At 34.1% G+C, this 16,304-nt stretch overlaps 1 protein-coding gene across 1 annotated transcript; it reads left to right on the plus strand.

Moving 5' to 3' along the window:
- Positions 1-8,585: 8,585 nt before the first annotated feature.
- Positions 8,586-13,801, plus strand: LOC118038269 (GRF1-interacting factor 1). The gene is made up of 4 exons (XM_035044581.2): positions 8,586-8,877; positions 11,992-12,068; positions 12,942-13,026; positions 13,134-13,801. The coding sequence occupies exons 1-4, from the start codon at positions 8,797-8,799 to the stop codon at positions 13,551-13,553; spliced, it is 663 nt and encodes a 220-aa protein (XP_034900472.1). The 5' UTR covers positions 8,586-8,796; the 3' UTR covers positions 13,554-13,801.
- The last annotated feature ends 2,503 nt before the right edge of the window (positions 13,802-16,304 follow it).

Consider the following 16,304-nt stretch of genomic DNA (forward strand, 5'->3'; position numbering starts at 1 on the left):
CAGTTTGTTGACGGCTCCTTGCCGTGTCCTCCATCTCATATGATTGATGCTTCGGCTGATTCTTCTTCTGCCATCAGCCCCTCTTTTCTTCGTTGGAAAGCAACAAGATCAACTTATTTTGAGTGCTCTTCTCTCCTCTCTTTCCGTGGATGTGCTGCATCTTGTCGTCGATTGTTCTACTTCACATTGTGTTTGGCGCACGCTTGAGAAGGCACTTGCCTCTCCATCTAATTCTCGGATCATGCAACTACATGGCTCCTTTCAAGACCTTCGGCAAGGCGATGCATCGGTTAGTATGTATATGCAGCAAGCCAAATCGTTATTTGACGAATTGGCTGCTGCTGGTCGCCCAATGTCCCTTGAAGATTTCAATCTCTATGTGTTTCGTGGACTTCGCGGTGAGTTCAAAGACTTTGGTAACTAGTCTCATAACCAAGGCTGAACCGCTATCGTATGCTGATCTTCATAGCCATCTCCTTACCCATGAGTTTCTGCACAAGAACTCTTTTCACTCCATGGCTGTCGGTTCATCCTCTTCATCACTGCTGTCTTCTTCTTCTCTGCCGCAGCAGCCACCATTGCTGCCAACACCTCCGAATTCTGCTTATTATGCCATGACTAATCACAGCCGAAACAGGGGACGTTCTAGAGGTAATTGGCGCTCAAACACCAACCGATTTCAGGGCCCAAACAGAGGTCATTCCGCTGCAGATTGGAGGCAAAATCAGTGGCAGAACAGGCGCACCTCTGCTGCAGATTTTCGGCCAAATCAGGGGCAGTGGTCTGGACATGTCCGCTGCCAATTATGTTCCACTCCTGGCCATTCAGCTCTTCAATGCTATCAGTTTCGCAGCAGCACACAGCAGCCCTCTGCTCACCTTGCTGTTGCGAATGATTCTGCTGCAACGACTTGGTTTCCCGACACCGGCGCGAATCAACATGTGACGCCTGATCTTGCAACTCTAACTGATTCTGCTCCTTATCTTGGTAATGATTTCTTGCATGTTGGTGATGGTAAGGCCCTTGACATATCCCATGTTGGACATACTACTTTATATTCCCCCAAACGCTTGTTTACATTAACTAATGTTCTTCGTGTGCCTCACATTACCAAACCGTTGTTATCTGTTCAGAAATTCTGTCGTGATAATCATGTTTATTTTGAATTTCACGATTCTGTGTTTTATGTGAAGGATCTCGTCACCAAGGAAGTTCTTCTTTCCGGTCGGAGTCATGATGGTCTTTATGTTCTATCCGAGTCCTCGGCTACGTCAGTTCCTCAAGCTTTTTGGTCTCCTTGCATTTCCGCGACTGCCGACTTGTGGCATCGTCGTTTAGGTCATCCAACTCCTCGCATTCTAAATTTGTTAGTTTCTGATAACAAAATTATTTGTACGTCTAAACGATCTTTTACTCAATGTCAAGCATGTCCTTTAGGCAAGTCATCCCGTTTGTCATTACGACCGACGGGTCACAAAACTTCTACCCCACTTGAATTAATTTTTAGTGATGTTTGGGGTCCTGCTCCAATGTTTTCTTCTGATGGTTTTCGGTATTTTGTTATCTTTGTTGATGCGCACACTAAATATATCTGGTATTATCCGCTTGTTGCGAAATCTGATGTATTTTCCACGTTTCAACGTTTTCAGACACTTGTTGAGCGTCAGTTTTCTCTTAAAATTAAATCTGTTCAAACTGATTGGGGTGGTGAATATCGTAAATTAAATACATTTTTTCAAACAATTGGTATTCATCATCGATTAATTTGTCCTCATACTCATGAACAAAATGGCACAGTTGAACGTCGTCATAGACATATTGTCGAAACTGGCCTAACCCTCTTAGGACAGTGTAATGCCCCATTGCGTTTTTGGAACTATGCTATGGAATCATCGGTCTATCTTATTAATCGCATGCCTACTCCTGTTCTTCAAAATAAATCTCCTTTTGCGTGTCTGTTTCATCGCACTCCTGATTATAATTTTCTACGCACTTTTGGGTGTCTTTGTTTTCCATTTTTATGTCCATATCATGCTCATAAATTAGATTTTCGATCTTCTCCTTGTGTGTTTTTAGGCTATAGCTCGTCTCATCTTGGTTATCGGTGTCTTGATTTAGAGTCTGGTCGTGTCTATGTCTCCCGTCATGTTCGTTTTCATGAATGTGTCTTTCCTTTTCAAAAGTCTGAACAGGTAACAACACCCCCGGTTCCCCCCACTCCACCTACCTATCTTCCATCACTGCAACCCCCTTCCTGTTTTCAGCCTCTTCCTTCCCAACTCGGCAAAACACACAACTCACCTTTGCCCCTTGTCGCAACCCCCCAGCTTGCTCCCCTGCCCGTTGATTTAGCCGACCCTGCCTCACCACCCCACACAGCCATACTATCACCACATGCTTGTCTTTCCAATGATTATTGTGCAGGAACAGGTTCTGACTTGCAGGATTCAGTTGCGGCACAACCTCGCACCTCCCCGGCTTCACCTCCTGGTCTGCAACTTTGTGTTGATCTCTCCTCTTATCCTCTTCAGCACATTCCAGGTACAGGTGTTGCTACTTCATGTCCCGCTGCTCCTAAACACCCCATGGTTCTTCGTCCGAGACAGCCCAAGACAGCGCTGATCACCACCACGGCAGCCACCTCTGCTGCTTCCTTCAGTCGGGTATCTTCTCCTCCCTCGCATGAGCCACTTATTTTTCCTGATGCTAACAGATATGAGGCGTGGCATAATGCTATGCGAGAGGAAATTCAGGCCTTACGCGCAAACAGAACATGGACTTTAGTGCCATTTCATCCGTCCATGAATGTTGTTGGTAGCCGATGGGTCTACAAAATTAAACGCAAATCTGATGGTAGCATTGAGAGGTATAAGGCGCGCCTGGTTGCTAGGGGCTTCACTCAGCAAGAAGGTATTGATTACTCAGAAACTTTTAGTCCTGTTATCAAACAGGCAACAGTCCGCTTAGTGTTCTCCATTGCAGTTTCGAGTGGTTGGAAAATTCATCAGCTTGACATTCATAATGCATTTCTAAATGGAGTCCTTGATGAAGAGGTTTACAATTCTTTTATGATTTTTTGTTTTTTTTTTTTTAATATGCAACTTACATGTGATATTTAATAATTGAAATGCACAAAATATTATTCAAAAGAGCCTCGAATTCCGAGATGTTTGCAAGAATTTAGTTGTTTTAAATATGTTTCTTGATATTGTGGTGTAGGATTGATGTTTTTTAATTAAAAATATATTAAAATAATATTTATTTTTATTTTTATAATTATCATATCAAAACATTCAAAAACACCTAGAAAACATCAATTTAATGCTTTTTTAAATGACAAATAATTTAAAAAATATATTGCAATACAAAAACAATCACTCACTATCCTTATAGTCTCTCTCACACTAAGAAACCAACATCAAAGAATATAATGCATATGGGTTTGGTAAAAGAGAATGCAAGATATTGATTTGTCTAGTTTTTTTTTTCCCTTAACATATATATATATATATATATATAATATATATATATATATATATTATATATATATATATATATATGAATGGTTAATTACTAATATTAAAAGGGAAAGAGATAATATTTAATACTTAATCATCACAACAAAGAATGAATCTGGCCCTTATATCAAAGATGAAGAGCTAACATTGACCACTTTTAAAGTACTGTTTGGAAATGCGTGCAAACTACGATTAATAAAAATTAATTTTTTAAAAAGAAAAATAAATATTTTTTTATGTTTTGAATCATTTTAATATATTAATTTTAAAATTAATTTTTAAAAAATAAAAAAATATATAAAAACAGAATATTATATTTTTTAGAGTCTACATGATATGTTGTGTGTTTCAAATCATGTATTTGAATAAAAAAACATAAAAATAATGTTTTTTTTAACCATAATTTCGACTAAGCATCATACAGTAAAACAAACAAACCCTCAGTATTCATGTCAACTTTTTTAGTTGATTTCAAGTTCCATCAATGTATGATATGTAGTACTTGTTATTTAGAGTTAAGTGGGAGGCCAAAATGATACATTTAGAAAATATAAAAGACTAAACTATCTTTTATCCAGATAGAAAATCCCCAGGCATGCTGATATGCCCTAGCCCAAACCCGTATCTATCTACAATATATATATATTATATATATATATATATATATATATATATATATATATAAAAAGAAAAAAGTAAGGGAAGGGAGGGGGGTAAAGAGAAGAAAACAACTCACCTTTGTGGGCCTAAAATGGAGCCAAGAAGAAATCTCTTTAATTAAGGGGAAGGGGAGATGGAAATTGATTTGGTTGGCAGAAAGATTTTGTCACTAGAAAAATCATATGCATGTGGAGTAGGGAAGTGTTTGGTGGTGGACAGCAATCCATAAAGGAATGGTTGTAATTTACTACTTGACGCCATATTGATATGAGGTTCAAAAATAAAAAATAAAAGTGAATCATTATAAATTTTAATTGTTTTATTAGTAGTTTTTAAGAAAATAAAAAAGTTGTTTTAAAAATTAATGAAGAATTAAATGTTAATGAAAATATAAAAACAGGTTGGTAGATTATTAGAAATTATTTATTAAAAAAACTAACCTACAACACCAAAAAAAAAAAATTAGGGTTTTTTAAGGTGTTTTATTATTCAATGATAATAGTTATTCACAAAGACTAAATTCTTTCTTTAGATATTCATAAAGACAAATAATAAATTTTTTTAAAATATTAATCTCAAAATTTATATTTAGAAAGTCCATAAAAGAAACATCCCATATATAATCTTTTATGATTCTTTCTAAAAACTATATTATTAAAAAAAAATTAAATTTAAAACCAATAGACACTGTTGGGCTATTCTGGATTCCCTAATTTGCAAAATTATTTTAGGCATTGTTTAGTATCAACTGCTCACGATTTCATTTTCGTAATTTTGTTACAAAATTAAGAAACTAAAAAACAAAACTAACTACTATCATCATAATTTATTAAAACCATTTTATTAGTTTTTTTTTTAAATAAAAAATTTATGAATAGGAATAGGAGTAATTTGGGTGAGAAAACTTGTTATTTCGGATACTTATTCAAATTATTATAAATTTATTTTCATACTTTGATTTCAAAATTTTCTTTATTTTATCCATATTTGATTTGTCCAATTAAAGAATCAGGTAATTTGGAATTACTCTAACTTTTCACCCATTATGTTATAAACTTTGGTTTTTTAATCTAAAAAACTAAAAATATTATTAGGGAAAATTACCCTAATTATTCTATAATTTAGTTGTTTTTTGTCTTACCCTCTGTATTTAAAAAAAATTATAGGTTACATCTTTAATGAGTGTAAAATAGACTAAAGTATACATTTTATATTTTAGAAGATTATAGTTTACATTCTTAATAAGTATAAAATAAAATAAATTAAACTATATGATTTTTAATGTAAACTTTACGCACACAACAAAGTATAGGATGTAAATTATAATTTTTTAAAACATTAAAGATAAATATAAAAACAACTAAACTATAAAAAATCATGATAATTTTCCCATATTATAATACTATAATTGTTAATATTCATTAAATACTTTTAATCAATTCATAAGTTTTTTTCCTTAGAATTTATTATAAAAACTTGATAACATTACTATATAAATTAAAATTATTTAATATATTTAGTTAATCTCTTATATTATTATTTTATTTTTAACACAATTTAACAATAAAATAAAGTTTAATAAATAAATTTAGATAATGTTTAATGAGCGATCTTATTAAAACACTACGTTCAACTTTTCCTTTTTATCATCTTGATTTGTAGTGCAAGTAACCATAGTCTTTACCTACATAATTGTTAAACTTGATTCGGTATGAAAGATACCGTGTCACTAGTGTTACTAAGTCAATATCAATTATTATTATTATTTATTAAAATGATGTTATTTTTTAATTTCTTTTTTATTTAATAAAAAAAATTAAATTATTAAAAATCAGGCCAAGTCAACTTAGATTTTACCTTTTTAATATGTGATTGAGTTCAACCAAGGCTTCATTTATTTCTATAGTGTAATGTGGTGTGTTTTATCTTAATTATAAATTTTAAAGTGTTTGATTAATCAATATATACTATAATTTTGTATAAGTTTCATCAAAAACTCTCTTAGTTAAGAAAAAAACTATAATATATATATATATATATATATATATATATATATATATATATATATATATATATATATTTATCTTTTCACACTGCAATAACAAAAACTAATATAATACCAAACATATACTATAGATTGTTTATTTTTGTATCTCAAAAATGCTTCTGAAAAAAATGATTTTTTTCTTCAAATTAATTTTTTTTGATGTTTTTCATATCGTTTTGATATGCTGATGTTAAAAAAATTTAAAAACCATTATTTTAATATATTTTCACATGAAAAACACTTTGAAAAACAATCATTACTATAATATTAAATAAAATCTAAAAACCTAAACTTCAATTCCTAATTTTTCTAAGTTAACCCATAAATTCAACAACTATGGTGGCCATAAAGAAATGAAAAGGATATAAAAAAACCATACTCATTCTCTCTTCACCACCTAGAAATAAATCGCTTGTTCTCTTCTATTCCCTTTCTTTGGCTATGTACTTGTTCTTGTGTCTCTTTTCTAGAGTTTTTCTTGTTTTTTAACACAATAAAAAAGAATTTGGAAAGTAACGCACTTGAAAAATTATTTGGGAAACTAACACACATAAACGAGTTACAAATGCTACTTGTGACTTGTTTCGAATTAAAGACCGGACATCTTCTTTCTTTCTCTCATTTCCTCCTCCTCATCTCTCTCTCTCTCCCCCGCTCTTCCCTTCTCAACACCGGCCAAGATCTCTCTCTCTCTCTCTGTCCACCACCATAAACAACCCCATCAGGTATATATTACAAATGTATTTATTATTTTTGTTATTTTAAAGTTAATTATTTAGTTTCAATTGATTATTTAAGATAATTGTTTTATATGTTCTGATAGGTTATATGGATATCATTTATAGAAGGCTTGATACTTTTAGCTTTGCTTATATGTCGTGAGGAATCTGTCTTTTGGTTAGCACAAGTCCCTCTACACTGTTTTCGATATTGTTGAGATGCATTGTCCAGATCGGATAATATGATAATTTGGACTATCTTAGAAAATACCAAATTATGTTGATGCCGAAAAGAAGTTGTATAGTATTAGTCGCTAGAATAAGTGCGAGGATAATTGGTTAGTAATTCATGCATCTTACCTTGATCTTTGAGATGTTAGGAGAATCGTGTTTTTTAGGAGAGGCAACCTACGATTGATATAAATACCTACATGACATGATATATGTCTATTATGTGCTATTTCATTACACCAACCTAGTCGCGTTTCCCGAGATGCCCTTGCAGCCCGAAGCACTATGCCCTCGACATCCAAGATAAAAGCAATTGGTATGCAATGTTGTTTTACGTTTATTAAATACTAGAATAATTTTATTGTGGATGATGACTACTAATTAATTTCTAATGTATGTATATGGATTAATTACTTGACACGGAAAGCAACAATGACTATCCATAAAGATATTAATGAGATGAGATGTATTGTGGCTAACACCACGCTTAATATATGTCATGGCGGACTTCAAGAGACTGGGGAGGTTGAGTGTTTTGAAGTAGCATTAATAGAAGATGAAATTGCTTATTGTGAGAGTGTTGGGAATACTGGCCCGTCCACGAGCATTCTAGGCATGTCCATGAGTGTACTAGATTTATCTACAAGCGATCTAGGTCCATCCACAAGTTGTGATGATATTGATCCTCCTCAAACCTATATGAATATTACAAACTCGACCTTAAGTTGAACATGATTAGAAAATTATTAGATATAATTCTATATTATTATATATTATGATAATTATGGATAGATGTATAATTAGTTTAATGTATAATAAAATGTTATGTTGTTTTAAAAGTTAGTGTGCAATTGTTATTTGTGATTTAATGTATTATGTGCTGTTTATATAAATTATGTTTTAATGATAAAAAACTGATGATTTATAATTATATAAATCGATATTTTTTTTACAGGGAGTTCATGATAGAATAGGTTATTCTTGGATACCTATGTCAAAGAAGTGAGTAGTCAGTTAGTCACAAATAATATATCTGCAAATAAATTATGTGGCAATGGAGTCTTATATTGGTATTGGCAACTCGTTTATCACTTATATCATCCAACACATATTTAAATAGTGCTAAATTTCTAATTATTTTACCGTCTTTATTAATTTACATATATTTTTTTTTTTTAAATATGACGACTTACCAAAATACTCCCCTATCCTGCACCCAAATACGCATACACAGAGGGCAGGCAGGACAGAATACCTCTCTCTCTCTCTTCTCCTGTATCACGTGACCTCTCAATTATAAAGAAGGAAAAAGTAAAGAAAAGTTACTCTTTTTTTACCAGGAAACCAAGACAAAGACACTTCTTGTCTCTCTCTCCCTCTCTCTGTAATGATATCTATCTATCAATCTTAGGTAGATACATACAGCTCTCTCTCTCTTACTTATGTCTGTTTAGAAAGAGAGAGAAACAAAGGGCAAAGGCATCTCTTTCGCGTACTTGCTGTTGTTCTCAGCCCAGAGGAGGACACAGAGAAAGAGAAAGGGACCCTTTTTTTTTTTTTTTGTGTTTTTGTGAGTATAGCTGTGTGTGTGTGTGTGTCTTTGGTTATAAATACTAAAGAAATGCAACAGCACCTGATGCAGATGCAGCCCATGATGGCAGCCTATTACCCCAGCAACGTCACTACTGATCATATTCAACAGGTTTCTCTCCTCACCTCTCCTCTCCTCTCTTCTCACAGCTTCTTTCCACCTGCTTTACTATCTCTTTTTTCCCAGTTTCCAGTGCTTCAGCTTTTGTTTTCTTACTTCTTTTTCTTTTTTGGAGTTTCTTGTGTGCTCCTAAAGTCCAACTGTTATTGACTATATATATATATATATCTTCTTTTTTTTCACTATCTCTTTGGTTAGTTTTGTTGTTTGTTTATGTTTCCTTTTCATTGACAACTCCTTTGTGCACTTTACTTGTAAGATTTGATGTGTATTGGTTTACAAGGTTGTTCTTTTTTTATGTGTTCATCTGTTTTTGCAAGTGGGTTTTTATTCCTTTGTTGTTTCTTTATGTCATATATATGCTTTTAGCTTTGCTCATCACTTAGGGCTCATCATTTATGTCCTGATCATATGTATGTATTCTTCTTTTTTGGTGGTAACTCTCTCTATAAGAACTAAAGTTTGAATCTGTAGACTATTCAGTATTTTTCTAGTGGAGTTGGAGGCTGGAGGTCAGCAGCTTATACATGACATAAATAGCATCATGTCGCTGATTTTTGTTACTGTTTCATGCTTGTTATGTAACTAGTGTTTATGGTTTATTCGATGTTGGATATATAATATTGATTGATCTTATTGTTAGTTTAAAATCTAATGTCCTTCCTCGCTTGGTTATTAATTGGATAGACTAAAGATGATTGGTGCCTTTACCAGCTACCATATGGCAAAGAGTTGGTGCTTTCCTGTCCATTTAACCAAAGAATGGAAAGTGATAATAACAAAAAGGAGTTTTTGTAACAAAAACAAATATTTTACCAATTGATTTTACAGCTGGGAGTTCAAGTGCATCTGTTATGTTTGCTGCATTAACTTTCTAAGGCAGAATGTCAGGACTCAATTTTCTTAGCTTTTCCTTTTGATGTTGATGTTCATCGAGGCAGGATTTTGTTCTTGAAATGATGATTTAAAATGGAAAGGTTTCTTGTTTGATCAAAATCAAGCACTATAAGGAGATCATAATGAACAAGACTAACAATGGTAAAAATAGTACCCACCCCATTAAGATGATCCATTGTATAGGGCCTGTTTTGCAGATTCTACAATTGATTGCAAGTAAAGGGTTATATAAACTATGAGTATGTATGTATAGGAATTCTGTAATTTTTTGCTAAAGTTGGCCTCTTGGTGCACCCATTTTTTCACTTAAATAACCTTGTTTTGGCTGCTGGCTTGAGTCCTGTAGCATCTTTATTCGTTTCATGAATTGCTGTACATACCCTTTATCATAGGTATGTTAAGCATTTCCTAGGGAAAATGCAAACGTTAGGCACCGTGATGGGTTTTATTCAACATATTTTGTTTCTGATTGTAGGATCAAGCTATATGAATGCTGGTTGTTGAATAGGATAATGGCCTGCACGTAAGGGACCTTTCTTGATATAAATTGTCATTTGTTTGGATATGTTGGCATTATTGCTGATGTGGTCCTGTTTTGAGATGGTTCTTTCTTTAGTGGTCCTCTCTTGATGTTTTCAAAACATACTGAGACATTTCCGTGATATGCTTTGCATTTCTGTCATAAAGATCTATTCTGAGCATAGCATGGCATTCTCCTTCTGTATGTTTTGAAACACATTAAGGGTAATCTACTCTAGGTGTTTGTTTTGTATTTGTTGATGAATTAATGGCTTCTGGGGTGAATACTAAAGCACTAAGCTAGTATGGGACCCTCAACAACCGGCTAGCAAAAGAACAAGGGAAATTAACACAATTATTGTTTTTTGGTCTATTTGTTGAAGGGATGTCAAAAGCCATATGTGATATCTACTTCAACCAATTACTGTACTGGTGGTTTCAAATGGTATTGACTCAGTCCATTATGTTTACCATGCTGACAGAGAAAGTTTCAGATGTAGTAATATCCATTACATTAAGGCCAGTAAAAGTGCTTATGCTGTTTAAGCTAGAAGTGCTTGTAGTTGCATGATTCTGGTCTGGATTAGATGTATCTGGGATTATACTTATCAGTTGATGCAATTAGCTCACTGATGTCTGTATTAGAAGTGAGAAATGCATGGAAAACAATGTAGTAAGTTTTCCAAGTTCCTTTTATGGCGGTTAAAAAATGGCTGATTGGACTAGCAAGAGTGTGAACTTATGTTTTTTGTGTGTATTTTGTCAAATTTGAGTGGTGACACAATCCAAATCTCTACAAGCATTGCTGTATTTCAGAAAAAGCAACTAATTTCGTTCATGATATTGGCTCATCTACTTGTAAAGTGGACGATTAGAACGTGCAGTGGAGTTTAAAGATTGAGCCAGTACTTTATTGCTAATATTGTGGATTATTGAAACTTAAAAGCTTCCTTCTATTATTGACTCTGTTTCACAAAATGGCTAAATTTGAAGTGGATACTTGTGTTCTTTATGCATATGATAACCTTATTCTTTATAGTCTAGCACATCTGTATCGTATGTTCCCAATTCAAATTTCTTTTCTACTAGGAATTCGCTGAATAGCGTACTTACTTTATCTGTATTATGTTTAAATTAAATGCTCATAACCATTAATTAGTACTTCAGTGATGCTTTATAAATATGATGGGAAACAAGAATGGATGTTTCTTTTCTGGTATGATTATGGAGAGCTACTGTGATGCTTGGTGATAAGATCAACTAAAATGTGTGACTAAGGGATGGTAATGGGGACATGCAGAGGAAATTAAGTTGTGCTGGATAATGATGCTAACCTTGTGTTTTATCACTTATGGTAGATGGAAAAGCGTTGACATGCATCGTAAACAATGTCCTTAGTCTTTGTTAGTTCTTCGACACTCCTTTTATGTGCCAGAAACAGTGAAGGATAGACAAGAAAAAAAATATTGAATTGCTTAGGAAGTAGGTTATATTTCTTTAAGCATGTTCGCTTGCCATATTTTGTTGGCTCCTTTGATGATCAACTGGGGAATAAGCTGATTTGCCAGGCACAGTGCATTGAAAGGAAAGGAAGGGAGATTCTTTGTGTACTTATTTTTTCGCTATTCATTGCTTTCTAATTATTGTTTAACTAATGTTCATTCATGCCTTCATTGTTTATTAATGCAGTATCTGGACGAAAACAAGTCATTGATTTTGAAGATCGTTGAGAGCCAGAATTCAGGGAAACTCAGTGAGTGTGCAGAGTAAGCACTTGCCTCTCAATTAAACTCTTAAATTTGTCTTCTCTCTGGTACAAGGAGACAACCCTGCTGCTGCTTACAGTCTGCAGTTTATGCATCAGTAAAATACAGCTGGATAGTCTTTGATTGAAGGGAATCTGGTAAAACGAGGCGTTGATCATGGATTATGATCCATGGTTAAGTGGTCCTTCAGATCTTCTTCTTTTGGCTGCTTGTTAAATCATAACTGCATGTCAGTGATGATCATTTTTAAACCTTTGGCATGTTGCTGTCTTAAATTTATTTGACAAGTCCATTTGTCGATGCTGACTAATGCCAAAAGATTGCCCTCTTCATCTCTAGGTTTACACTGATCAATTGATCAGAATTCAAGTGATTGCGAAAACTGCTCGTGGTCATCTGAATGCCTCTTGCTTATATTTTACTCTTTATTTTTCTTACCAAAACACCCACCATCTTCTCATTTCCTCCTGAATGGAGACTCTTAAATATATAGCATACTGTCTTGGTCATCTTCAATTCTTGAATTTGTACCTCTTTGGTCCCAAAATGATATGCCAAAGCATGGCAAGCTGAAGTGATGATCTTGAATTCTTGTTGGGGAAATGATACTGTTGATATGTAGACAATTTAGATCACAGAAGGAAGTCTAAAAGTTAGAGCTGTAGTATATAGGTGATGTCTATGCATGATGGTTTGAGTTGTAATTGAATCTGTTTATCTGTAAGTGATTGTTGAAAAGGATTAATTGATGGCCTAAATACATGCAAACATACAGCAAAGTGAACAGCGCCTGCACTGCTCTAAGATAACCCAGATGTGGTTGGAAACTGTTTATATTTAAATTGCTAAACATCGAGCAATTTTGTGTTGTAGGAACCAGGCAAGACTGCAACAAAATCTCATGTACTTGGCTGCAATTGCTGATTGTCAGCCCCAACCACCTACCATGCATGCCCAGGTAAAGGGGCTATTAAGATTGTAAAGTATGTGAAAGTGCAGGCTTTGGAAAAGCATTTTAATGTATTTCAGTTTGGATTTGATCTTTTATCTGTAAATTCCATGCAGTTCCCTTCCGGTGGCATTATGCAGCCAGGAGCACATTACATGCAGCATCAACAAGCTCAACAGATGACACCACAAGCCCTTATGGCTGCCCGCTCGTCTATGCTGCAGTATGCTCAACAACCATTCTCAGCGCTTCAACAACAGCAAGCCTTACACAGCCAGCTGGGCATGAGCTCCGGTGGAAGCGCGGGACTTCATATGATGCAAAGCGAGGCTAACACCGCAGGAGGCAGTGGAGCTCTTGGTGCCGGACGATTTCCTGATTTCGGCATGGATGCCTCCAGTAGAGGAATCGCAGGTGGGAGCAAGCAAGATATTCGGAGTGCAGGGTCTAGTGAAGGGCGAGGAGGAAGCTCTGGAGGCCAGGGTGGTGATGGAGGTGAAACCCTTTACTTGAAATCTGCTGATGATGGGAACTGAGAGGTTAGAAATGGTGAACCTACTGGTTTGTTAACACACAAACTTTAGCAAAGTTTAGTCAGGAAGTTGATCTAGAAATAGAAAAGCAGAGAGGACTTGTTGCCTGGAAAACTTGTATGTTGCAAAAACATGTTGAAGACTTGCCACAAACCTTTCTCTGGCATGTTTTGAAGTCGCTAAGACACTTACGATGAATCTTGTGCTAGTGTATCACTGTATATTTCTAGGCTATGTTTTGGTGTGCGTTAGTCCTGCTCCCTTGCATTTTGTTGGTGTCTTCAAATATGGGTTTAGTTTCAATCTTCTTCAATGTGGTCTAACCATCTTCTATGAACCATGCAATTGCTAGCCTTAGAAATTAAGAGGCGTCACTTGTACTTCACTAGTAACATTTGTCGGAATCATAATCTGAATCTTTGATAGCTCCAGCTTATATGAACACAAAGTGACTGCTGTAGTTTTAATTTGGAGATAGAAGTGAAGTTTCGAAATCTGAAGCTTTGAAGAACTCCACTTTGATCAGTAGGTTTTATTGAATGTAATGCTTCACTTACAAAAATTGCAGAAGTGCAGTTGATTGGAGCTCTCTCTTGTCTGAACCTTGGCATTTCCACTTTTGCTGAAGCAGTAAAGCTTGTTTTTTATCCAAATTTATGTCTGGCTTAATGTGTCTTTCTGCTTTAAGATTAAATCATGGTTATTAAACTCAGCTTGGTTGAATAGTTGACCTGATCTGATAGCTCACTAACCTAAAGCATAACTCGATTTTTATTTTGAACTATTTTGGATGTTGATGTGGCCAAACTCGTGTGATTTGAGATCGACTTGGAAGACTCAATAATATGAACTTTAAATCACATCTCGGGTTGAGTTTAACGACTAGAAACTCAACTTCGCTATATTCATGCTCATATATGTATTCACTCGAATAAGTTTAAAAAGAGACAGCACTTTGCTAGTTAAAAACTTGGATTTTATTTATATAATTCAAGCTTCCGGGGCTAGCTAGATATCAGATTTAGCAAAAAAAAAAAAAAAAAAAAACAAGCATACATGAGCAAGTAAAACATGAGCTCCTGATCATACAAAAACACAAGGGTATTGAAGTTCGAAAGCCCTCTCAGAAACATCTCCCCAAACGAAACCATCTTCTGTCTGTAAAAATGGAGGTGTGTTGTTGCGAAAAGCACCATCCACACTTTCCACATCAAACCGTGGGGTTCCATGGCGAGGAACTTGGTGACTGGTTTCTTCATTGGCATCACAGGGATCTTCAACTTTGGAATCTTTGCCTGTTAATTCTTGAACGATTGCCCTAAACTCAGTGGCATCGCTTGCTTTAACCATTGTTGGGCTTGAAATATATTTAATCTTGATTGGTTCTCTCTTGTTCTTAGTGGATTTTTTGCCCCTTTTTGGTTGTTCTTGCTGGTCAAAATACTGTTCCCTAAAGTTGCTCATTTTCTTTGATTCTAGGCGGAAATATGGATCAAAAAGAGAGAAAAAGCAGTTGGTTATGTTTTTGTTGTGTGTTGGTGCTTTGCTTTTATAGGGTTTTTGTGAGAAGGACTTGTGCTAAGAGTGTGCTTCCCAGAAACAGAGGTCTAGGCACAAGACAAAAAATGGAAAAACCTGTGGATGACATGGACAGAAAGAAAGAAGTTTTAACTGTTAAGGAGAAGTGAAGTGACTTCCTTCCCATGTTTGGTGGGCCTAACTAACTTTCCATAATGGCGGCCTAAATTTATTACAGTTTAAACGATTTAAAAAAATAATAATACAATAATTAATATACTTAACTTATTTCATTAACGATTAATTTTTAAAATATTTTTATTTAAAAATTATTAAATTATAAAATAATTTTAAATATATTTTCAATTAAAAAAAAACTCGCTTCATGACACACATTAAATATAATTTTAATAGATCAATATCACAAATCAATTCACCAATTAATAATTTTTCTATTCAAATTAGAATTAAACCTCAAGTTTTGAAAAATTTCGTAAATCAACTTCACAAACTAAGTCATAATTATACATAAAAGAGAGAAATCTTCGAGAGTAACCTCTATATTTACCGTCAAAGATATCTTTAATAGTATATGGAAATCTAGATTAATGTGTTCATAAGAAAATAATATATAATTTAGTGGAGTTTTATTTATACCTTAAATATAAACTTGGAGAACAAATTTAAGGTATCTTTTAACAATAACGTGTACTCTTTGTCCTTCGGATTATACATGTAACAATTGTCTTAAGGCGGCAACATTTTTTTCAGTGGCTGTTGATGTTCAGAAATTGCAGCTGTTAATGTTCAGAAATTGCAACTGCAAGAAAGTTTGCGTGATTGAGATGCAAGGATGGCTATTGATTTAGATTTTTCTCAGCACCCCTTTTTTTACCATTTTCCCACATATAATTAATTGTCAAGAATCGACCTTTAATTTATCATGTTTCCTTTAAAAATTCTCATATTCTAGCCTCTTCTTTATAATGAAAAAAAAAATCAATTTTGTTTTTTATATATATAAAGAGAGCTAAATTCTAACTTGAGTTCTACCTGGCTGTGTTAAATTCAATACATATGTTATTAGGGTCTTGTTTGTGTTTAGGAATATGTATGAATCTCTGTCTGCTTTGAGTTTGTGATTTTGTATATGCAAAGAATGATAGATGTCACATCTAATTAAAAAAAAAAAACATAGACTAGTATATTATATCATATAGGTGGCTGATGTTATAC

Source organism: Populus alba, chromosome 19 (genome assembly GCF_005239225.2).
Source record: "Populus alba chromosome 19, ASM523922v2, whole genome shotgun sequence".
Lineage (NCBI taxonomy): Eukaryota > Viridiplantae > Streptophyta > Magnoliopsida > Malpighiales > Salicaceae > Populus > Populus alba.

Bases quoted from the DNA above. Each gene is read 5' to 3' on its own strand.
- LOC118038269 (XM_035044581.2), top strand. From the start codon at position 8,797: ATGCAACAGCACCTGATGCAGATGCAGCCCATGATGGCAGCCTATTAC. The intron at 8,878-11,991 runs GTTTCTCTCCTC...TTATTAATGCAG, and splicing joins CTACTGATCATATTCAACAG to TATCTGGACGAAAACAAGTC. The intron at 13,027-13,133 runs GTAAAGGGGCTA...AATTCCATGCAG, and splicing joins CACCTACCATGCATGCCCAG to TTCCCTTCCGGTGGCATTAT.